This window comes from Leptonychotes weddellii, chromosome 5 (assembly GCF_054177405.1).
Source record: "Leptonychotes weddellii isolate Sample4059 chromosome 5, ASM5417740v2, whole genome shotgun sequence".
NCBI classification, from domain to species: Eukaryota; Metazoa; Chordata; class Mammalia; order Carnivora; family Phocidae; genus Leptonychotes; species Leptonychotes weddellii.
The window spans coordinates 40,198,114-40,221,997 of NC_138373.1; the positions used below are offsets into that span (position 1 = coordinate 40,198,114).

Consider the following 23,884-nt stretch of genomic DNA (forward strand, 5'->3'; position numbering starts at 1 on the left):
TACTGAAATATTCATTATTTAATCAATGTACAAAATACAGACATGGGGGAAATAACATTAATAATTAACATGTGCTGTCTTACACCTCAGGAAAGGGAAAGCAAAAAGCACTGACTTTAGGGTTTCATCATCTTTTGTTGAAGAAGCAAAGAATAAAGCTAGGTTTCCATTCTAAGAAAAAAAAAAAAAAAAAAAAGAAAAGAAACATGGACATGATCCAGACGCTCAAAGGACCCCAAACCGAGGGAGTTCACAGGTAGCCGTGCTGAACCACCAGACAGGGACCTGTGAGTTCATTGTTGATACTGACCCATTTGATTTAGTGCACAGCTTAGGGTCTTGCTTGATTTGGTTTCCAGTTTCTTCCAGTCAAGGGAACTCTACCCATCAAGAGTACATAAGTCTTGAAAAGAAAGCATGACTCAACACTCATTCTCCCCAGCCACATTTCCATCAGAAACTTTGCCCCATTTCTTCGTAATCCTTCTCTAGAGCGGCCAAGTCTTCCCTGGCCTCTGAGAACTCGCCTTCCTCCATGCCTTCCCTGAGGTACCAGTGCAGAAACGCCCTCTTGGCGTACATGAGGTCGAACTTGTGGTCCAGGCGGGCCCAGGCCTCCACGACGGCCGTGGTGTTGCTCAGCATGCACACAGCCCGCTGGACCCTGGCCAGGTCCCCTCCCGGCATCACCGTGGGTGGCTGGTTGTTGATGCCCACCTTGAAACCAGTCGGACACCAATCCACAAACTGCACAGAGTTCCTTGACTTCATGGCTGCGATGGCTGCATTCACATCTTTGGGGACCACGTCCCCTCTGTAGAGTAGGCAGCAGGCCATGTACTTCCCCAGCCGAGGGTCGCACTTGACCAGCTGATTGGAGAAGTCAAAGCAAGCAGCTGTGATGTCGGACACAGAGAGCTCCTCACGGTAGGCATGGTCAGCAGAGATGATGGGGGCAAATGTTGTCATGGGGAAATGTATTCTTGGATAAGGTACTAGGTTGGTCTGGAATTCAATGAGGTCCACATTCAAGGGCCCTTCAAACCGGAGGGAAGCAGTAATGCAAGATACCGCCTGACCTATTAGCCTATTAATGCTGGCGTAAGAGGGGCGCTCGACACCGAGTTTATGGTGGCAGATGTCATAGATGGCCTCATTGTCCACCATGAAGGTGCAGTCCGAGTGCTCCAGGGTGGAGTGTGTGGTAAGGACGGAGTTGTAAGGCTCCACTACAGCAGTGGAGATCCTGGGGGCTGGATAGACAGAGAACTCCAATTTCGTCCTCCTGCTATATTCTATCGAGAGCTGCTCCATTAAGAGAGATGTAAATCCTGATCCGGTGCCTCCTCCAAAGCTTCGGAAAATCAAAAATCCCTGAAGTCCACTGCACTGCTCTGCCTGGGGAAGCAAAGGACAGGTGAGACCTGGGCTACATGAACCCAGAAGCAGTGGTAGTGGGAAGACAAGAAGTTCCCCTAAACAAACAAAACTTTCAGAAAGGACGGGTGTACCCTTATTAATGCCCCAGTAACACACGCGAGTGGTTACCTCTGGGGTAGGGGAAGTGCTTTAGAATTTCACTATAAGCAAAGCATAAATATTCAACTGTCTTCAGCTGTCCTCCACGAATTTATCTGCATGTGACCTAAAGCAAGGTCTTTCTTAGTAACAAACAAAATGGCCAAATATTGAAGCAACCTACTCCCCGCCCCCCAGAAGATGAAGTACCTATCACGTCTACATCCAATCTACTAGCCGGTGTCAAAGGCATTGTATTGCTTAAGGATTATGCCAGACACCAAAATATGTACTAGACAAAGGATTCCCCAGATGCAGGTCCTTAAAGAAGAGTTCACTGACAGTAACTAGAGTAACTAATCTCCTGGTAGGATGTGCCTCCTCTTAACTTCACGAATAATGGATATTACTGGAAAAGGACAAGTGTTAGGATGCTTTGGAAGTCTGTGATAACAAGGTGAGCCATGATGAGCGGGCAGAAGCAAGAGTAGAGGGGGGTTAGCCATTAAAAAGAAGGACATCCTGCCATCTGTCACAGCATGGATGGACCTTAAGGGCATTATGCCAAGTGAGATAAGTCAGACACAGAAAGACAAATACTGTATCATCCCATTCATATACGTGGAATCGGAAAATGTCAAACTCATAGAAACAGAAATTATGCTGAGCGAAATAAGTCAATCAGAGAAAGACAAGTATCATATGATCTCACTGATATGAGGAATTTGAGATTCCTCAAATGAAACAAGATGAAGCCGGAGAGGGAGATAAACCATAAGAGACTCTTAATCTCAGGAAACAAACTGAGGGTTGCTGGAGTGGAGGGGTGGGAGGGATGGGGTGGCTGGGTGATGGACATTGGGGAGGGTATATGCTATGGTGAGCGCTAGGAATTGTAAGACTGATGAATCACAGACCTGTACCCCTGAAACAAGTAATACATTATATGTCAATTAAAAAAAAAGAGAAACGGAAAGTAGCACAGTATCTGCTGTGTAACGGGGAGATGTTGGTCGGAGGACACAGACTTCCAGTTAGAAGATGAGTCAGTTCTGGGGAACTAATGGACAGCATGGTGACTTTGGTTAACAATACTGTGCTGTACGCTTGAAAGTTGCTAAGAGAGTGGATTTAAACGTTGTCACCCCCCCCCATACACACACGGCAACTGTCCTGTGGCCATCACTGTGCAAATATGTGTGTATCAAATCATCATGTGGAACACCTTAAATTGACACGATGTTGTATCTCAATAGAGCAGTGGAATAAACCAAAATATTTCCTTCTTCACCCTTCCTATAAAACAAAGCGTCATCAAAGCCAACAGCAAGGCGCTTCCTGGCTGTGAGCTTCCGTGGGAGAAGCCGGTGGCAGTGACCCGGGGGGTAGGAATCACGGTGCTGTCTGGAAGGCAGATCCCAGGCACTCAGGTATGGCCCCCAACTAAGGAGAAAGGGGCCACTTGCCAGCTTTCGGATCCTCTCTAGCACAAGGTCGATGATCTCAGACCCCAGAGAGTAGCGACCGCGGGCGTAGTTGTTCGCGGCATCTTCCTTCCCGCTGACGAGCTGCTCTGGGTGGAAGAGTGAGCGGTGCTGGCCAGCTCGAATCCCATCTGCAGAGGGGACATGAGGTCAGCACGCGCCAGTCCAACTGCTAGCCCTTTGCCGATTCAACTGCCAGCCCAATGCCAATTTCCCCCGTGTTGCGGTAAAGAAAGGGCCCTCAACTGCTGAGCCGGCCTTCCTGAGTCTAGGAACAGTATCATTATTTCCAGACAAATTGAAAGTACGTTTTCCCATTGTAGACCCTTTGTTAGTTTCTTACGGCTGCTGTAACAAATTACAACACACTTGGTGGCTGGAAACAAGAGAAATGTTTGCTCTCACCGGTGGTTCAGGAGGCCGGAAGTCCAAAGTCAAGGTGTTGGCAGGGTTGGTTCCTGCCCGAGGTCTCAGGAAAAAGCTGTTCCTGGCTTAGGGCTGCACCACTCGTGCCTGCCACCATCACTCATGCCCACCCCCCCACACACTGGGTCCCCTCTTCCTCTCATAAGGACACAGACCCCTGGAGTTAGGGCTGACCCCAATCCCGTAGGATCTAACTTAGTACACTGGCAAAGACCTTCTTTCCAAATAAAGGCATATTCCGAGGTTCTAGGTGGACACCGATTTTTAAGAGACACTCTTCAAACCCTGTGACACTCTGGTATTCTAAGGCAAGTATTTCTATCTACAAATAGCCAACTGAGTGCCGGAAAAGCAGGGAAAAGCGGACCGATCTAAATTATTACTAGTCTGCTTTAAAAAAGAGGCTTTAACAAAGAAGGTGTGAAGAGCTCGAATGCCCACCCAACTCGAATGCAATTGATACAAACACAAGAAGCAGGGAAATTGGGGTTAAGATGCTGGTAGTCTTCAACCCAGCCAAGGGCAACTCCTGCCTGGTTTTCCTCCTCTTAAAAACCTGCTCAGCATGAGAAAATACCCAAACACAGGTGTCTTGGGCCCATGTCCTGCTCCCCAAGCCTAGAATTACCCAGATAGCACGACTCCTACAGAATCACGCATTGGTGTTTGAAGGCTAAGCAGACTCTGGGAACGTTGCCCAGGTTACAGGGGGACACAGTGCTGCACAGTATTCAAGAGCATGGGTCCGAGAATCCATTTCCCAGGTTCACGGTTTCCTTTGTCACTTGGCTATCCAGCAGTTCCTTAGCATCCCTAAATATCAATGACCTCACCTCACATATAAGGATAACAAGACCTACCCCCCTGAGCTACTAGGAGGATTACATGAGATCATAGGGCACAATGCAGAGCCCATATGGCAACGATTATAAATAATAATGACACAATTGCCTTCAAGACATGTACCTATGCTAATACCGCATCGGCCTCATCACCAGATACCTATAGATAGTCCTAGAAGCTCACTGCCTAAGGGGAAACACTCAATTTCTAAGAAAGAGACGATATGGCAATCTCAATTCACCTTGCTCTCCTGTCCATGACCATGAATTTCTAACCACAATTTTGTACACCTCCAAATGCTTAAATTTACTAGAATTGATTTAAAGGACTCTTAAGTAACATACACACAACAAAAAAGTAAACAAAACAACAAACCAAAAAAACCAAGAAAGTGGAAAGTTTTAAAAGGTGTATTTATAAACACAATGTAAGTGGGCATATAACTCTGGGTGGACTCTTTGCTTCTCACCTGCAGCTAATAAGGCTGAGTTCAAGCTAAGAAGGGAATTTCTGGAATTTTGGAAGCCTGCTTCTTCGTGGTAATGTCCAGTGGAGATCTTGAGGGTCATCCATAAATTCTTTCGGTAAAAACCACTTTCTTGGAGATCAGTGATTATAGCACTGCCATTTATGAGCACACCCAAGCTGTCCACTCTCACTTCCTGGCACTTTTTCCACTTGGCTCAGAGACGTGAGCATCTGGCCCAGCGTCCTTAACCAGCATCCTCAGGGAGTTCAATGGTATTTAAACATGATTATTTGACAGTTCCTTGCTCCCTTACTTTCAATGCTATTAGCCCCAGTCCACTGGAAATCACTCACAACTGTCCCCCCGCCAAAATCTTAAAGATGCAAAATCCTTTCTCCAACCAAACTTCCTTACTTCCCCCTTCTCGCCCATGACCCAGCTCGACAATCTTTCCAGCTTCCTGTCCCCATCGCTCTCCTACTCACACCCTGTTCCTGTTCAAGGTGCGCGTTCCTCCACGCCTCTGGGAAGCTGGCAACGCTGCTCCCTGGGTCAAAGACGTTTGACGGCTCCCCAGCTATTCATCCCTTCCTTGGGGATACCTCTGCACCTCACAGACATTTCAATTGTTATTAGGTTGATTCGGAGGACGCTGACATTTTTTACGTAAAAAATAATCGACCGTGGGCAATTTTATATGGCTCAACTGAACACGTGTGTTAGTGTTGCTACGACCATTTACATTTTCTTCTCCACTAGCTTATGCTACTTTTTTGTTAAAAGAGAATGGCTTTTTATTAGTTCGCAAACCTGGGGTCAAACCCAGTTCTACCTTCGATAGCTCAGCAATCTAAGGCCAGTTCCATGGCCTGCCCAAGACTCAGCTTCTTCATCTGTTAACAGAGTATAGCAATAAGGTTTCCTGACACAATTGTTGAAAGGATTATAGGAAAATATCTGTGTGGTTCCTCGCTAATAAACAGTAGCTTCTGTGGACTGAATGTTTGTGTCTCCTCAGGATCCATACTTTGAAGCCCTCCCCACAGTGTGGTGATGTTAGGAGGTGGGGCCTTAGGGAGGTGACTGGGCCATGAGGGTGGGGCCCTCGTGAAAGGGGTCAGTGCCCTTGCAAGAGACCAGCTGTGAGGACACGGTGAGAAGGCAGCCGTCTGCAAATTGGGAAGAAAGCGCTCATCAGACACCAACCACGCTGCCACCCTAGTCTTGGACTTCCCGCCTCCACAACAGTGAGAAGTAAATTTCTGTGGTTTAAGCCCCCAGTCGACGGTATTTTGTTAAAATGGCCTGAACTCACTAGGACAGTAGGAGAGAAGGGTTGGAAGGTACGGACATTTGTTCATCCCTATGCTCCTCTCCATTACCTAGCTGGAATAAATGTTCATTGAATTCACTGAATGATGTTAAATTCTTTCTCATCACAACCTGGAGCTCCCACTGTTTTCATCTTCCACCCCTCCTCCCTTCACGTTAGCTTCACTGGTCTGCTCACACGGCCTGGCCCTGTGATCAGAGCCATGCACTTGCCACCAGCCCCACATCCCTGCCCACCCTGCCTCGCATATCATGGGCACCATCCACCCCAGCTGTGCTCTCCACCCCTTCGGGCCCACACTCAGCACACCCTTCACACTTCCCTTGACCCTCTGTCCTCTTCTCCAAATGTGCATTAAACCTCTTCTTTCTCTGAGTTCTCACACAGCATCACCCCATTATTCTAATCACAGAACTCTCGATGAACACCTTCCTCCTTACCACAAAATCCTCAGTCTCTACCTAGAGAAGGAGATGCACAACCCACCCTCTCCGTGCTTCAGGTCCCCTCACTCACTCTGAACCCTCCTCCTTCCCTCCCCTCCCTCTCTCCTTTGTTCTGCCTACAAATATCTTCAGTAGAATTCTACTCCACAATTACAACTAAAAGTCACCTTTCCTTCCTTCTAAAACCATTCGGGCTGGCTTTGAACAAGATCACCTACTTTCACAGCCTTTTAATATCATCTCTGTAGGATAACTTTTCACTGAACACCTCTGGTTCCCATCTTCTACCAGGACCAACCTGTGGACACTTCAAATTCCTCATGCCCAAATGGAACTTATCTACTCCCACAAACCTAGGTCCCCCTCTGGAATTCCTATGTCATTTATCAATCCCATTATTGAAACAGTGAAATCTGAGTGGCACCTCTGAATTCTCTCTAGAACATTCATGGACACATAATCCGCTCCTCTGTTTTAGATGAGTGTCTCTCAAATCTATGTTCTCTTTTCCATACTCGGTCCATACATCACAAAACCTTGTAACTTTCTCCAATCCACTCTTTCTAGATCAGTACCTGGCACTTTAGCAGGTGCTAAAGAAATGTTGAATAAATTAATGAATAAATCTCTGTGATTAATGTTATTGAAGTATAGTTCTCAATCTGTCTTTTCCCTGCTCTAAAATCTTTACTGGCCCCCTATTTCCTATCAGGTTCACACCACACAAATTATTCAAGGAAATTCCATAGTCGGCCTCCACTCCAGTTTATGTCTTCTGTGACTCTGATATATCAACATCCTCCCCCTTTTCAAGCTGAAACAATATTCACAGGTATCTGAATGTGTCTTTGCTTGTGCTTTCCAGCCTCTCTCACCTGTGAACTGTTAAAATCCTCTTACCCAGTCTTCAGGACTCAGACAGAGTATCACTTTGTCCATAAAGTCTTCTCTGATCTCTTCCAGAGAGGTAAGGCTCATGCCCTCACTTCCTTCAGATCCCTACGTGTCACCTTCTCTACAAGGCCTTCCTCGGCATTCCTTAAGAAAAAGCACCTCCCACCACTCACACAACATTCCCTATCCCTGTGGCCCTGCTTTATTCTTCTCCATGCCACTGATCACAACATCAGGCACATGATTTGGTTTTTACAGGTCTGCACCCCACTAGAATGTAGGTTCCATGAAGACTCAGAGTATATACACCTCCAATATCAAGAATAGTGCCTTGCACGTCTGAGGCTCTCTAATGTGCTGAGAAGAACAAGGAAAATCAGTGCCTTCTCCTAAAACCTGGAGCTTATGCCTTTTTGTTTGGACCAGCTCCAGATCCTCAAAACTGCCCTCTCTCTACGCTGTATTCTAGAGGATTGGGGAATTTCTTCTGGTCTCTTCCTGCCATGTATCTCTGCCCTGACTTGCTTATTAGCTTCTGATTCCAGATCCTAAGCCTCCTATTTGCCTAGCATCTTCGGATTGGTACTAGTTAAAATATCTGCTACAAAAAAAAAAAAAAATATCTGCTATAATATTCGTAATACTGAGATGTGGCCTCTCATGCTGCTTCTTTAGCTACATTTACCAAAATCCTCTGGGGACATATTCCACTCTGCCCAGGTTTCTGGGATACCAGATTCCAGCTAAAGCTCACAGTTGCAAACCCCCATTTGTCTGAAACAAAAATTGAGATATTCTCTTCAGGCACTTAGAACTCAAGTCAGAAGACAACGTAACTGCCTCTCTTAGCCTCCATACAAATCTCACCTGTTCTTGAAGCCACCAATATTTCCTTATTTTTAATCCTTTCACACCCAGCAAACATGGAAACTGCATTTAGGAGTCCTGGCCTAAACAGTTCTTACCCTCCCCCCCCACCCCGTACTAACACTTTCCATCGTTTCCTTCCCATGGATGTCGATCTACTTTCACCATCAGTTACTTGACCTGACCTGGTTCTGATAAGGAAATGAACTCCAATCCAGTGTGTACAGACTGCTTTTTCCAAAGATGGCCACAAGAACGTTTTCCATCTCTCATATGCTTCTAGAACCTCGCTCTTTCTACATCAAGAGGTAAGTCTCTATTCTCTTCCTGGTTGGATCTCTGTAATGGTCTCAAACCATCAAACAACAGCAATGAAACACTGGGACTTCCGAGCCTAGATTAGAAAAATGCCATGGACTTCTGCCTTGTGCTCATGTGATGCTTGCTCTTGGAACCGAGCTGCCATGCCATGTTTCTGGACAAGATACTACAAAGTCTGCCATTAATAATCATAAAGTTGTACTGATTTCCCCACAGTTAGATTTGTCTGGTTCCTTGCCTCTTTGGAATCATGTTCAGGTAATGCCAAATTTCAGATTCTTTGTTGGAACCTTCTAGCAACTGGCTTTCAAATCCAAGAAAAAATCTAATCTTCTGTGACAACAGATGTGTGTAGAGAAGTTAACAAAGTCTGAATTTGTTTCATCACACAGAAAAAGAAGGCTAAGCAAGTACTCCCTCTGGGTATGTTTCATGCCGATCACCTTAAGTGGTCACAAGTGAACTTCTAGATTTAAAAAATGTCCCCATGATCCTATTCAAACAGATCCATATAATCTGAGGATTCCATCCACTGGTACTGGATTTGTTAGCTTTGAGTGTGGACCTGGTTGAATGCATGCCTTACATTACCTATAACAGCGGGCTCCAGATCCATGAAGAGTGCTCTGGGCACGTGCTTCCCAGCTCTCGTCTCACAAAAGAAGGTATTGAAAGATGCATCCATATGCTCCATGTTCTCACTTTCCAGTTGATCCTTTCTACTGTTGAGAACAACGCCATCTGGCTGGATTCCATGTTCCAGGCAATAGAGTTCCCAGCAAGCATCCCCAATCTGGATACCAGCTTGGCCAATGTGGATGGAAAGGCACTCCCTCTGAAATAAGCCGGAGGAAGTTAGAACTAATAGCCTTTCTAGATAACGGGAGCTTGGTCACTCAGTAATGCTGCTCACAGTCAATAGAAACCAAGCTCGCATATGCCAACAAGAGAAATGTATGATAAGGCTAATTGAAAGTGTCTCATGGAAACCAAAAACCAGGGCACAGGTACGCAAAGGACTCCCATTTTACTGAAAGATTTCTTTCAACATAATTTAAGGATATTTTTTGTGTAACGGGTTAAGTGTGAGTTAAGAATATATATACATAATATACTATATATGTATAAAATCAAGCTGCCTCACCCAGAAAAATATTAGCTAGTTACCAGAAAGGAATAAAACCAAAAATCAATGTATAACCTTGACATATATTAAAACCATTGCAATTAAAGATGTTATTTTCATATCTTGAGATTTTATATTTACTATTCATATGTGCTCTAAAGAAGGAAGGATGTTCTAAGCATAAAAGTAATGGAAAATTTACCAAGGGAACATGTAATAGATTTCACAACCCAAAAATGTAAAAACTCAATATTGTAATAAAGAAGAAAAATGATGTATACAAAAAATGACTTATATATAGTCCTTCATAGTAAGGGCTATCAATAAGGCAATTTTATATACATTTTAATTAAAAAAAAACACTTGAGGGGCGCCAGGCTGGCTCAGTCAGCAGAGCATGTGATGCTTGATCTCAGGGTTGTAAGTTCAAGCCCCACGTTGGGTGAAGAAATTATTTAAAAATAAAATCTTTAAAAACCCAACCAAACACTTGAGATAACTAGTATATAAATAGGCAGATGACATACACAGATTGATTATTTTTAAAAATCTAAAAATGCAAAGATTTAGGCACAAGGGCATTCACAGTATTATTATTTATAAGAGTGAGGATCAAGAACCAATCTACATTTGCTTTTGTTGGGCATTTGAAGAAAGAGTTATGCAACCCTTAAAAGTTTACCCCCAAAATTTTATGACATGGGAAAAGCTTATGATAAAAATGAAGTAAAAGTTACACAAGTCGTATAATTGTATATAAAGTATGATATCAAATACATTAAAAAATAAGCAGAGAAAAAGATCTATAAATGCATCAAATATGGGGGCGCCTGGGTGTCTGCCTTCGGCTCAGGTCATGATCCCAGGGTCCTGGGATCGAGCCCCATGTCGGACTCCCTGTTCAGCGGGGAGTCTGCTTCTCCCTTTCCCACTCCCCCTGCTTGTATTCCCTCTCTCGCTGTCTCTCTTTATCTCTGTCAAATAATAAATAAATAAAATCTTTAAAATAAAATAAAATAAAATGCATCAAATATTAACTGTCATTATATCTGGGCAGTGGTTTTTTTCCTTGTTTAAACTCTACTGTTTTCCATCACCCTCATCAGCCTCCACTCTCCCATTCCACGTTTAAATCACCATTCACATCTTTCTTTTTAAAGGCCAACAACCATTTTGGTCTTTTAAACAGACATGAATATGTACTCATCTAAGAGAAGGAAAGAAAAAGTTAGATCCTAAAAAACCACAAGGGCAGCAATCGTGCATCTGAATGTTGTTGGGTTCTGGTTGCCAGTGGGCATGGGACGGGTCTGGGTGGGGGGCTCGTGGGGTGAGCAGCCTGTTCTCCACATCATCGGGGCCCCGCCAGCTGTTCACCTACTGAGCTGATCGGCAGCCCTGCCCTTGTCCAGGCTGTTCTTCCCCTAGACAAGGTCTGAGATTCAACCACGAAAAGACCACTAGTCCAGGGAGGAAGGGAGCTCTGGGCGGTCACAGCCCTGCAATCCGACTTGGACTCTGTTCCTGCTCCGCCGCATCAAGCCCTCATACTTTGTTTCCTTGATTCACAAGGCTTAACACAGCCCTCTCTGCTTTATGAGGAATTCAAGCTCACTACTTGAGTAGAACTTGCCCCTTGTTTCTTCTCCATGCATTTCTGGGTCTCTCATGACAAAGGCTGTGAGCTCAATTCAGAAAGCACCTCACTCAGCACCAACCCAGATTCCAACCTCTGACCGGCACATAAAAAAAATCAAACAGCATGTACCATCATGAACAAGCTTCTAACATGCTTGTCTGCAAAGCTCGGCTTCATTCCTCCCACATCTGGTGGACTGCAAATGATCTCAGTGTGTTAGCTACTGTAATCAGATCCAAACTCCCTAGATTTAGGTAAAAATGCTGGACGGGAGGTGCATTTCATGGTTTCCCCATCATTGGACCCACTTACATGTCGATTTCTCTCACAGCACCCCCCAACTTACCGCCCAGGCCACGGGGGGTGCACATGCATTTGCTCCAAGTACTCACAGAAAAAATAATCACCAATGTGGAAAAGCAATTGCTGCTCTTCACGAGGTCTGCTACCCAAGGGGCACAGACGTTCAGACATGGTCATGATACTACTCTTGTGAACCTGGCAGGAATACCTGGCCCAAGAAGGACCAATCATACCCTTCCTGGTTTGAGAAGCAGCTGAGTTTATGACGTAACTGTGTTCCAGGGCACAGAAGGTTATCTTCACCTTCTTCTCTTAGCCATTCCCTCCTTTCCAAACTGTCTGTTAAACATTAGTCACACTGTCAGATTGTAAACTGCCCATTCAATATCAATATTATCAATCACATCACGTTAGCTGCTACAATGCCTATCTGAATTACTAGGAAGGCACAATTTTCTAATTAACTTTTTATTTTGAGATAAAGATAAGTAATAGATTGATAGGCAGTCGTAAGAAAGAATAAAGATCTCATGTGCCCCGTACCCATTTTCCCCAGCGTTAGTATCTTGCAAGATGATACAGAACAATATCACCCCCAGAATACCAAAATTTAGTCAAGCTACAGAACGTTTCCGTGACCACAGGGATCCCTCATGCAGGAAGGCATAATGTTTAAGAGCAAAACAACTTCAACATCCTTAAAATGTTGGAGAGAGAGAGAGTCCAAGGGGGTGAGAACATCAAAGATGAGAAATCAGAATGAAAAGCTGCTTCCATTAAGAATTTAAAATTCTAAGATACCAAAAACTACTGGGACTAGCACATAAGACATTAAAGGGAAAGTGGATCTTAAGAGATGATCCCCCAACAGGAATTACTGTAAGTAACTATGTTCATTGTTGTCCCCCAAGAACGAAACTCGAGAGAGGACGAGAAGATGTCTGTGAACTTTACCCTGCCATGCATTTATGAGCTTAGCAATGATGACCTGGGTCTGAAGTCCCCAGAAACTCTAAAAGCATAACTAAAAGTGAAACAATTGATTTCTACAAAAAAATCAGCACAGCAGGTTTAAAACAAACATAGAACTAAAGGAAGGAGGGGTTCTCGTTTCAACACTTCAGTTAAAAGCAGTATTTAACATGCACATCCACTAAGCTTTTCCTAAAAGCAGCAAAACCACAGATGAACAGACGAGAGCTTATCCAAATCTGCCTCAAACACAGTTACTGGAAGAAGCAAATGCCTCCTTAAAAATCTCTTCTCTTGTATTACGAATGTATTAAGGATAGTTTGGCAGGGAAGAGGGCCAAGTATGATGAGTAAGATTTGCTACAACACCGCGGCAACACTGATAAGCACGTATGAGGACCCTAGCCACTTACCATGCTGATCTGGAGGTACCCCCGCTGGGCTGCAGCAATGACGAGCCGCACGCCCAGGCAGACTTTATCACAGGGCAGGAAATGACTCCACCTGAGGGCTGCGACACCTGCTTCACTTAAAGCAGTACAGCCCCTTCTTGGTTTTTCTGTTCTCTTCCCCAGAGCGCCCGTGCGGGACCTGAACAGCCTGAGATACTCTGTGCACAACTACAGGTGGTATCCTTAGAGCTTACCCAAATCTACTTCCAACTTAAACCTGTTTTGGTTAAAAATAACAGTTGTCTTCTTAAAAAGATCCTCCTCCTGGATTAAGAATGTATTAAGCATGAATGGGGAAAGAGTAGGAGTAAAATTTGCTGCAACAGCAAACAGCTTTTTCTAGCACATAAGTACTACATGAGTATCTTTAAGTAAGATTCAAACAATCCCTGGGGACATAGAGCAAACCAACAAAGTATCCTTTTTACCTCCCATCTCCTACTCATGCACCTTGACCGTGACCACTGCGACTTCCAAATGTATGAGGATTTTCTACATTTCGGTTATTACTAATTTTATTATTTGTTCTATTCTAAATTGTGATATTATTATATATAACATACACCTATACCGTTATTTTTGATTATTTGAGTTAAGATCAGAGAACATACTCTAAATGATTTCTCTCTTTATATATGTGTCAAGACAACCCTGATGTTCTGCTATATGGCCAATTTTTTAAAATGTTCTGTGAATGCTTGAAAAGAATGTATTCTGTAGTTTGTTGGATGCAATGTTTTATATACACATTTCAAACTGATTTACTGTGTAGTCTAAATTTTCAGTATTGATTCCTTTTAAAGATGTGTTAAATTTTTTCCATTATGATTGTTGATTGTTTCTCTGACAATTTTTGCTTTATATATTTTGAGGCTATGTTATTAAGAATATGTAAATTTTAAATTGTTAGATTTTCTATGGAATTGAAACATTCTATCACTTTATTTTTTTTTAAAGATTTTATTTATTTGAGAGAGAAAGGGAGAACATGAGGAGGGGGACGGTCAGAGAGAGGGGGAGAAGCAGGCTCCCCACTGAGTAGGAAGCCTGACATGGGACTCGATCCCAGGACCCTGAGATCATGACCTGAGCCAAAGGCAGATGCTTAACCAACTGAGCCACTCAGGTGCCCCCACATTCTATCATTTTAAAATGACTATACCTACGAATGATTTTGCTTTAAACTCTTTATTATTGAATAGTAATATTATTACGTTAATATAGTTTTCTTGGTTAGTGTCTGAATGATGTCTTCTCTGTCATTTTACATTCTTAGAATTTAAAAACCTTTCAGTATTCTCATATTCTTGATGTGTCCTTTGTAAGCATAATGTACCTGAATTTTTTCCTTTTTATCTTTTAATTGAAGAATTTAGTCCATTACATTTAATGCAATAACTAATAGAGCTGGGTTTAGATATCTTACTTTGTGCTTTTATCTTATTTCTGTTTGTCCCCATGTTCTAGGTTATCTTTTGGCATCCTTTCTTTTGCACCAGTGAAATGTATTTAAGCCTACAGGGCATTATTGTTGTTGTTTCATAAAAATCAATGTTTGTTTTACCACTTTCTTTGCTTTTCATTCCTTCTCCCACTTTTTTTTTTTCTTTTACTTCTGTCTGAAATAAATCCTTCAGAATTTCCTTGAGTGAGGTCTTTCAATTATTATTATTATTATTATCATTGCTTTGTGTTTGAAATGCCTTTATTTCACCCACCTTCCTGAGAGGTATCTCACCGGGTATGAAATTCTATGCCAGCATTTCTCCGAGTCCACTGGCCTCTGGCCCAGCTCCTGCCTACGAGAAGCCGTTGGTATAAAAGTTGCTCCTTTTAAAAGGTCTCTCTGGCTGCTTTAGGATTTATCTTTGTCTTTGGTTTCTTTAGTTTTACCATAATGTGTCTTTATGTGGATTTCTTTATTTGTCTGACTTTGGATTTGTTGGGACTAATGATCTGTAGATTCATGTCTTTCTTAATTTTTAGAGAGTTCTCAGCCATTATCTTTTTGAATATTGCTTTCCTCCCATTTTCTTTCCTCTTCTTTTTGTTAGACATTTTTACTGTAGCTTATACATCTCTGAACATCTCATATTCGCAATCTCTTTATACCTCTGTGCCACATCCTGCTTAATTTCTCCAGCTATCTTCCCCTTCATCCATTGTTTTTTGGCTTTACCTAATCTTTTTTTAAAGTCACGCACTGAGTTGTCAATTGTAATGACTATATTTTTTCGTTTTTAGAAGTTTTTTTTTTTGAAATCTGCTACATCCAGCTTTTTTTGTAATTGACTATTTCCCGAAGATATCATCCATCTTGTCTTCTATTTGTTTAGACATAGTAACTGTAGATATTTCCTAATCTAACTGATTATTCCACAAAACAAACATCTTTGCAGATCTGTTTCCTCTGTCCGTTATTTTTTCTGATTCGTACCAACACTGGCTTTTTTTTTTTTTTTCTTATGTACTTGTTTTTGACTGTGAGCTTCTGGTTTGCTTTGAAAACTTATTTGAAGGGAGTCTTTGAGGTCTGGGATGAACATGTTTCTCCAGAGACAATTTGCGTTTACTTCTGCAAGGCATGTAGGGGGCATTATCTGTTTAAATTGATTCACTGAAGGTTTATTTTTCAGACTATCCAAGTGAAGTGATTTTAGGTTACCTTTTCGTCTAGGGTCAGCTTGTAGTTATAACTTCTGAGAGGCAATCCCTCCCTATGTCCTGCTCTGCTCAACGCCAGGGAAAAACTTTGTCATCTCTTGGGTGTGGAGTGGACTTGCCCTTATCCTAAAAGTATTTTGGGAGTTGAACTTTATGGAGAAGGATCACCTATGAAACTGTCTTGGGTTGGGCCCTGGGCATTGAGTCGTCTCCCTTGTGCTCACTGAGTCCATGAAAACTGATTGTTCCCTGTTTGGCAAGCACCTTTAACACAAGAGGGCGCTTCTGGCCTCCACGTATCTCTCATATTTCCTCAGCAGTTGGCCTCGTAATGCTTTACTATCTTACTCAGCAATGCTTTCGATATGTTCGTGTGTCAGTAGGTATTTTTAGTTTCACTTAGTGGTCAAAGGGGTCCAACTAACTTATCCCATTATATTACTGGAGCTGGAAGTCCAATTGTTTATTTTTAAACTTGTTGTGGATGTGTCTCTTGTGAGGATGGTTGAGAGTCTTTGTCTTTCGGTGGGAAAATGTACTGGGTTCACATTGCTTGTGATTACCAATATGCCTGAGTATATTCTTGCCTTACTTTATGTTTTCCACTGACTATGCTTTTTTCCTTTTCTTACTTTCCTCCAGTTTGATAGATTGAATTTTCTTTGCATACCACAATTTTTTTTCTAGTGGTTTGTAAGTTGTAGCCCATTTTCCAGTACTTCTGTTACTCTCAAATTTTTCATATGCAAATTTGATTATATTTGTCAATTTATATATTATTTTAATCTTATATATTTTAGTCTTCTAGAAATCTATTACCCACCAAAACATGTTCATGCATGTGCGTGCATGCACGCACACACATATTTTCAATCTTTCCCACTTTTTAAAAAATTTTTTTAAGATTTTATGTTTAAGTAATCTCTACGCCCAATGTGGGGCTTAAACTTACAACCCTGAGATCAAGAGTAGTATACTCCACTGACAGACCAGCCAGGCACCTCTCGATCTTCCCCTTTTAATGCAATCCTCACTTCCATTGCTTCCAAAATTGATAATATCTGGAATTTTGGTGACAAAGTGTCATTACAATAAATTTTTTGCACTAGCCATTAAAAATTATTTAGGCATAAATATAAATTGTACTGGCTTCTTTATATACTGCTGCTTCCTGTAACCTACTTATTCTCTCTCATTGGATTTGTTAGTCATGTTGCTGGATTATACATGCAAGTAATTCTTTCAATTATGTGGATGGTACATTTGATAGGTTCTTGCAGATCCAAAAATGTGTTCACTTTTTCTTCACCCTTACATAATAACAATTTGTTTGAATATGGGATTTTAGGTTCCAAACCATATGTCCTCAAACCTTTGAAGATATTGACCATTATTCCTCCTTTCTGATGAAAAATATTATACTGCTCTGATTCTTTGTTCCTTGTACATAGCCTATTTTTCTCTGAAAACTTTTATGATTTTTCTCTTTATTTCTTCTAACATGAAAATTTCCATGATGTGGCTACATGTAATCTTTTTTAAATCACCTCGTTCCATACTTGGAGGACACTTCTAATATTCAGGTCTTATTTTCTTGGGCCTGGGCTTTTTATTTGATTATTTTCTTCTCTCCGTACTGCCTGTTCTCTCTCCTGGAACTCTTGTTAGATATAAGTTGAAACTTTTAGTTCTGCCCTTTTGACTCTATATTCTTCTTCATACTTCCCTTTTTCTTGCTCTTTGCATTGTATTCTCGGAAAATTCCTCAGCTAGAACTTTTGTTTGGTTAATTTGCTTTTCATCTGTGTTGGTTCTGCTATTGATGTGTCTTTTGGTTTATTTTTATTTTATTCTATTTTATGTTTTTTAAAGATTTTATTTATTTGTTTGAGAGAGAGTGAGCACAAGCAGGTGGAAGGGCAGAGAGGGAAAGGGAGAAGCAGACTCCCTGTCAAGCTGGGAGCCCGATGCAGGGCTTGATCCCAGGACCCTGAGATCATGACCTGAGCCGAAAGCAGACGCTCAACTGACTGGGCCACCCAGGTGCCCCGTTTATTTTTATTTTAAATGACCAGAGTTTTAGTGTATTTTTTTTTCATGGCTGAACTGGCATCTCACGTCTCCCTTTGAAGTTCTTCTGTTTGCATTATTTACTCTCTTTCCTTGTGTTCTAATTCTTCCGCCTTTAGGATTTTGATGTCTTTCATTGTGAAGGTTTTCCTTAAATCTTTTAACAGTAGTGGTTTTGTCTTTTATCCAGTTTGTCTTAGACCTCTGTTTGCCAGCCTGTATGTGCTATTTTCTACAGCCTGTTTCTAGTGATAAAGGAGGAGGGTTGGAATGTACGGCCAGAGTGGCTTCTATCTGTCTTCTGCTTTAGTGTTCCCCATCTTCCCTGGAATATTCAGCTTCCTGAGGCACTGCTCCATGTTTCCAGCTCTGGGTCCCCACTCACTGCTTGAGCCTCTTGAGGCTATGGGCAAGTATACTTCATAAGCAGAGGAGGGGGAAGAGGCGAATTGACTCACCAGCTCCAAATGCACCTTCCAATTTAATGGCTCCAACAAATCATTTAAACATCTTGTATCTGTTGATTTTGCACAGGGAGCTCCTTTAATCGTGTGTTCTCCAGGAGTTTTCTCCTGAATTTATGAGTTCTACTTGCCACAGAATTTGATCTTCATAAAGTCAATCCTATCTGTCTCTATCTGCCAATAATCCCCTGAACTTTTAGGGTTCTGGTGGTTCCATATAATAAAGACAAAGAGTAAGCCAGTTCTGTTTTATAAAATCATAATCATGTTTATTTTGTTGCTATGTCAAATTTCTCCCATTGGCCCCTGATTATTTTTAGTTTGAAACAAGATAAGGGGAAATCAGATGATTTGAGTATCTCATTTCTGGTCCACCGACACATTCAGTATGTTTCATTATTTTTTTTTTTTAAATTCTCAACCTCACTTAGAGCTATGATTAACGTAGATTTGCAAAGGAATTAGAACAAAATTAGAAAAATCTCTTCTGCAATAGAACTTAAGAAATGCATCTTAGTATTAATAATTTTTTTTAGTAATTCCTTTCTTCCTTGAAAGACTAAATCCTAAAGGAATAAAGTTCCCTAAACTAATAATAATTGGAATTTCAAGTCTGGAGAAGTCTTCTGTTGTGATGGTTAGTTTCATGTATCAACTTGGCTAGCCCATGGTGTTCAGTTATTCCCCCAACCAAACGCTAATTTAGGTGTTGCTGAGAAGGCGTTTTGTAGATACAGTTAACACTGACCATCAGTTGACTTTAAGTAAACATTACCCTTGATAATGTGGGTGGGCCTCATCTAATCAGTTGAAAGGCCTTAGGAGCAAAGCAGCAGCAGAGCCTTCAGCTCCTACCCGAGTTGCCAGCCTTCCAGTCTGCCCTACTGACATCAGATTTTAGAGTGCCCACAATCACATAAACCATTCCATGAAATACATCTCCATATAAATATGCAATATACTACTTCATTACCTCATATACATATAAAAATATAAATAAATCTCTCCTCTATATAATTCTCCATTTTTATATAAATATAGACATAAATAAAAATTTATTTATTACGAGCTCTATTTCTCTGGTAGAACCCTCACTGACACATGGGGTGGCGGTCCTTAGGTCTTGAAAGAGAGTGAAAAAAAACTTGCAAGTATAAAAGTGTGGTGTGTATGGTTAGGATTCCCTATCTTTACAAAGTTCCTCTCTTAAGTATTTTTTTAATATAGGCCAGTTAACTCACTGGCTAAGTGACTGAGAAAAAAGAAACCTTCTAAGCAAGAAATTCCTGTTCAACAAAAATTCTTCAGCTCTGAGAAATAATTCTGACTGATATTCTGACATTTCTGAGGGTATCTTTGCTAATTCTCTGTTGGCAGCCCTGGCGGCCACAGCCAGAATCACTTTCCATTGTCATTCCCACCCCCACGGTGCCCACATCCCTACCTTCCTCCCTCTCCTCCCTCCTCCCCCACGACTAACATAATTCGGTACTTTGAAACTTCAATGGCCTCCTCCCAAGATGGTCTAAGCATAAAAGCAATTGCCTCAAACTACTTCCAATTAATTGTGCTCCTGGCCACACATTTTTCTTCCCAAGTTCCATTCTTTTTAAACCCCCCAGCTGACATTCCAGTTTCCAGTTTTACTGTTTTTCTCTTTGAAATATTTAAAAGCAAACCAAGATCATAAATAGATGATAGATAGAGGCAAAAAAAAAAAAAAAAATGAACAACTTTCCCTTCCCCTACACACAAACACACATGATAGATTTTAAGAAACAACAAACCTGATTTCAAATAGTCTGCCCTGTTGTGCCTATAAATACTCTTCTGCTGGTCAGATAGATGATTGGACGTCTTCTTCATCAAATATGTTTACCATCAGAGTAACCTTCCCATTGGCAGTTTAAGAAAGCACAGCTTTGGTATCTTTAAGACATTCTTCTCATTCTGATTTTTCTGCAAAACATGTGTCTGAGGGCTTGGGGAAAGAACTGAAGTATCCGGCGTGCAGAGGGGTCAGGCAGACTGTTGGAATTGGCAGAATAAAAGAAACTGCATTCCCAGCATTTTCCCTCTATAACCCCACTTACATACAGCACATACTGTATGACCTTACTGGTTGCTGAAACAAGCATGATATATATCACTTTTACAAAAGTAGTTTTACAAAAAGAGAGTTTGATCTATTTAGAGAATGTAAGAGAATGGGTTTTAGAATTATTGATTGTGTACTAATTTGTATCAGTCTACTAGTTGTTGAAATAATCTTTGAGAGAGACCCACCCCCCCAAGATAATATTTGTAAATCTGTGTTTGGGTGGAAACCAGCTCCTTAGGGGTTCCTGGCTGGCTCAGTGGGAGAGTATGTGACTCCTGATCTCAGGGTCAAGTTCAAGCCCCCCATTGGGTATAGAGATTACTTAAATAAATAAACTTAAAAAAAAAAAGCTCCTTAGACAGCATTTCTGTACCGTTTTACTCTAACTGCTGCAAAGCAATACTTTCTTCTTTAATTTTTGGTGGAGGATAGGATAAGGTAGAATATCTCAACATGATTCTTATAACACAAGAATTTTTCCTGTGTTATAAATGTAATTCAAGTTCAGCATCTCATGATGTAAAAAATTATGAAATATAAGAAAGTAAAAAAGAATTCAGTACTCATAGTCTGACTACTTAGAGGTATTTTAATATTGATTGCATCTTCTTCCTCTGTTCAATCTCTTACAGTTCATAACTCAGAATATACTGAATATACCTCTATATTCCATGTTTTTATTTCAAAATTACAGTACTTATCCCAGTATACACTTCATAGTTAATTTTTATTAGCTGAAAATATTCTTTCCAGTGGATCAACTATAATTAACCATTTCCCTACCATTTTTTATTTAGACTGTCTTTACTTCTGATATTATAACATCAGTGCCATTAATATCTTGATGTTGTAGGGAAAACAAAATTTCACTTCTACCCTCTCAGGGTGTCTGGGTGGGGATGAGAGTTAAAATGACAGAATATAGATTAACAGGGGAAAAGCAAATACATTTTCACATGTACACAGGAGCCCCAATAGGAAAATGAAGACCCAAAGAATTGGCAAAACCTTAGTGCTTTTATCCTAGGTCAGATGAAAAGAGGCAATTGGGGAAAAAGTAGCTGAAATATATGAGGAGACCAAAGGAAGGTAAAAGTTACTTTAACAAGTGCTGTTTCTACAGAATTCTCTCTCCTTGGGCTTCCTCCTAACCCCCCAATCTCTGTTGATAAGAATGTTTCTTTCTTCATGGTACAGGGGGGGCAGCTTTCAACATTGAAGTTTTATCCCCAGCTTTCAAGAAAAGGGGAGATCAGAATGCCATTTTTGCGACTGGTGTTTTTCAAGTGCCTAGAGCTCAAAATAACCCTCATGCCATATTCCGGGGTGGCACATTCTGCCACCCCTCGGGGTATATACAATTCTATTCCTTAGGATAGATTTCTCCAGAAATGGAATTGTAGTGTCAAAGGGAGAAGCTATTTGTTAAGCCTTTGACACATAAAAGACAATATTAAAAATCAAAGAATGTGCTATTTAACGATCGTCTTTTTTGTTTGAGAAGGTCCTTTACTTGATGATGTGCTTTTTGCCGCTTTCATAAACTTAGAGGATGAAGGCACCTTCACTCCGTTTTGCTAATGAGGGGCTCTGTCTCCCTAGGACGACTCACGATCAGATTTTAGTGGTTTCCTAGAGATGGCCCGAGAACACATTTCCATTACCTGTGGTAACTGGGGATTTATTTCACATGAATAATTTAGCGTGTATGTGGCCAACCACCAAATCTTAGTTTAGGTCATCACTTTCAATCCCTCTTCTCCCCCAGTACTAAGAAAGACCTCATGTTTCCAATTCGCCCTGGCCTGTGGCGAAAGTCCTAAGGAACGGTGAAGTAGGAATCAGGCCTTGGGGATTTAGAAATGGAGTCTGAACTAAATCCAAGGCCGTCCACTAATGTGCAGGGCTGTCACCCTCCACCATCCTGCCTTTCCAGCCTCTACTTCAGCGCCAAAGGGGCGGGACTTCACGTTTCCGAGCAACCGCCTGCTGTCTCCCGATTGGCTGGCCGCCGCACGGCCGCCATTTTCAAACCCCGGAAGATGGCGGCGTTGGTGGCGGCGCCCTCCTGACAGGAACTGCTCTCCGGGCAGAAGTGGTCGGGCGCGGTGCCCGTCCCAGCGGGTCTCCCGGGCACCCGGCCACCGCCCCACCCCCACCCCCCCTCCGCGCCATGGAGCCCGAGCTGGCGGCCCAGAAGCAGCCCCGGCCGCGGAGGCGAAGCCGCCGGGCCTCCGGGCTCAACGCGGACGGCGCCGGGGGACCTTCGGCCGACACCCCCAGGCCTGAGCTGGACGGCCGGTAAGCGCGGGGGGCGGCAGCGACGTGGGGACCCGGGCGTCCGGTCCGAGGCCGGACGGGGAAGGGGGGAGAGAGGGGAGGGACGCGGGGAGGGACGCGGGGAGGTGCGAGCTGCTCACCTCCCTCCTCGTCCTCCAGACCTTCCTCAGGCAGGGGCGCGCGCTCTTTACTCACCTCTTCATCCTCCTCCTCCTCCTGTTCTTCAGGTGGGGGCGCGGGCTGCCTACCCTCTTCCTCCTCCACGTCCTCCTCCTCCTCCTGGCCTTAGCCGAGGGCGCGGACTGCTGACCCTCCTCCTCCGGGCCCTTCTCAGGCGGGGCGCGGGTTGCTCCCCCTCCTCCTGCTCCTCTCTTCCTGCACTTCTTCCTCTTCCTCCTCTGGCGGGGGCGCAGGCTGCTCCCGCCCCTCCTGCTCCCGCCTCCCCCAGGCGGCAGGCGTGGGGGGCGGCGCAGGCGGTCGGAGGTGGTGGGTGGGTTCTTCACCCGCTGCCGGGCCAGGGCTGCCGCGGGAGCGGGTCCTAAATGCGAACCGGGAGACTGAAACTGGCCTGTAGCCTGCGGGCGCCGGGAAGAGCCTTCGTCACTGGAGCCGGACGACTTGTAACAGGCACGAAACTTTTAGCCTGAAAGCGAGCGTTCACGTGAAATGTCTTGCGGGACGCCAGAATTCTTGTTTTCGAGAACTGGCCACGTTGGGGAACCGAGCACAGCTCCCGGTTCCAGCCTCCCGGGTGAAGAGATGGCAGAGGATGGCCGCTGACTTTTTCACTGTTAACACATTTCACATTCTGTCTCGTGTGCCTGGAAAGGGTGAGCACTGGAGGGTTTCAGAAGGCTGTGTCTGGAAGAGGAGCGCTGTAAAGAAGTACGGAGAACTTCGCTTTCCCATCACACTGTTGGAGGTGGTAGGGTCCAATGACTGCGTGTCGGACCTTTCATCTCTAAGGCTATGTTCTCATCTGTACCATGGGTACTATAACAGTACCCCCTTCCTAGAAATGGTGAAATTTAGCAAGATGATGCATGTACCGGGTGTACACAGTACCTACACAGAGAGCTCTCGACATAAGTTAACTGTTATTTGTTGGTTTTTACCTGTTAGAATTCCACATCTCATCATTTCAGAAGTCCCTATGGTCCATTTCACATATTGCTTTGGGCAAACTACAGTCGCTTACATACTCCAGTTATA

The 23,884-nt window shown here is 42.9% G+C and overlaps 2 protein-coding genes across 4 annotated transcripts in view; one reads left to right on the forward strand and one right to left on the reverse strand.

Moving 5' to 3' along the window:
* On the reverse strand, positions 1–23,410 carry TUBAL3 (tubulin alpha like 3). 3 transcript variants are annotated; one of them, XM_081820513.1, is made up of 5 exons: positions 22,868–23,410; positions 20,079–20,250; positions 9,193–9,436; positions 2,981–3,133; positions 1–1,394 (listed from the first exon to the last, which is right to left on the reverse strand). In XM_081820513.1, exons 3-5 carry the CDS (start codon positions 9,293–9,295, stop codon positions 454–456), a joined length of 1,197 nt encoding a protein of 398 aa, XP_081676639.1. In that variant the 5' UTR covers positions 9,296–9,436; positions 20,079–20,250; positions 22,868–23,410; the 3' UTR covers positions 1–453. The 3 variants fall into 3 exon arrangements, with proteins under 3 accessions (XP_081676639.1, XP_081676638.1, XP_081676637.1); XM_081820512.1 differs by lacking the exon at positions 20,079–20,250; XM_081820511.1 differs by lacking the exons at positions 20,079–20,250; positions 22,868–23,410 and adding an exon at positions 13,055–13,459.
* Positions 22,435–23,884, forward strand: part of NET1 (neuroepithelial cell transforming 1) — a 62,231-nt gene continuing 60,781 nt past the window's right edge. The window contains exon 1 of the mRNA XM_006734759.3: positions 22,435–22,693. Within this exon, the coding sequence (XP_006734822.1) occupies positions 22,566–22,693 (128 nt within the window). The 5' untranslated portion in view covers positions 22,435–22,565. The remainder of the gene's footprint in view (positions 22,694–23,884) is intronic.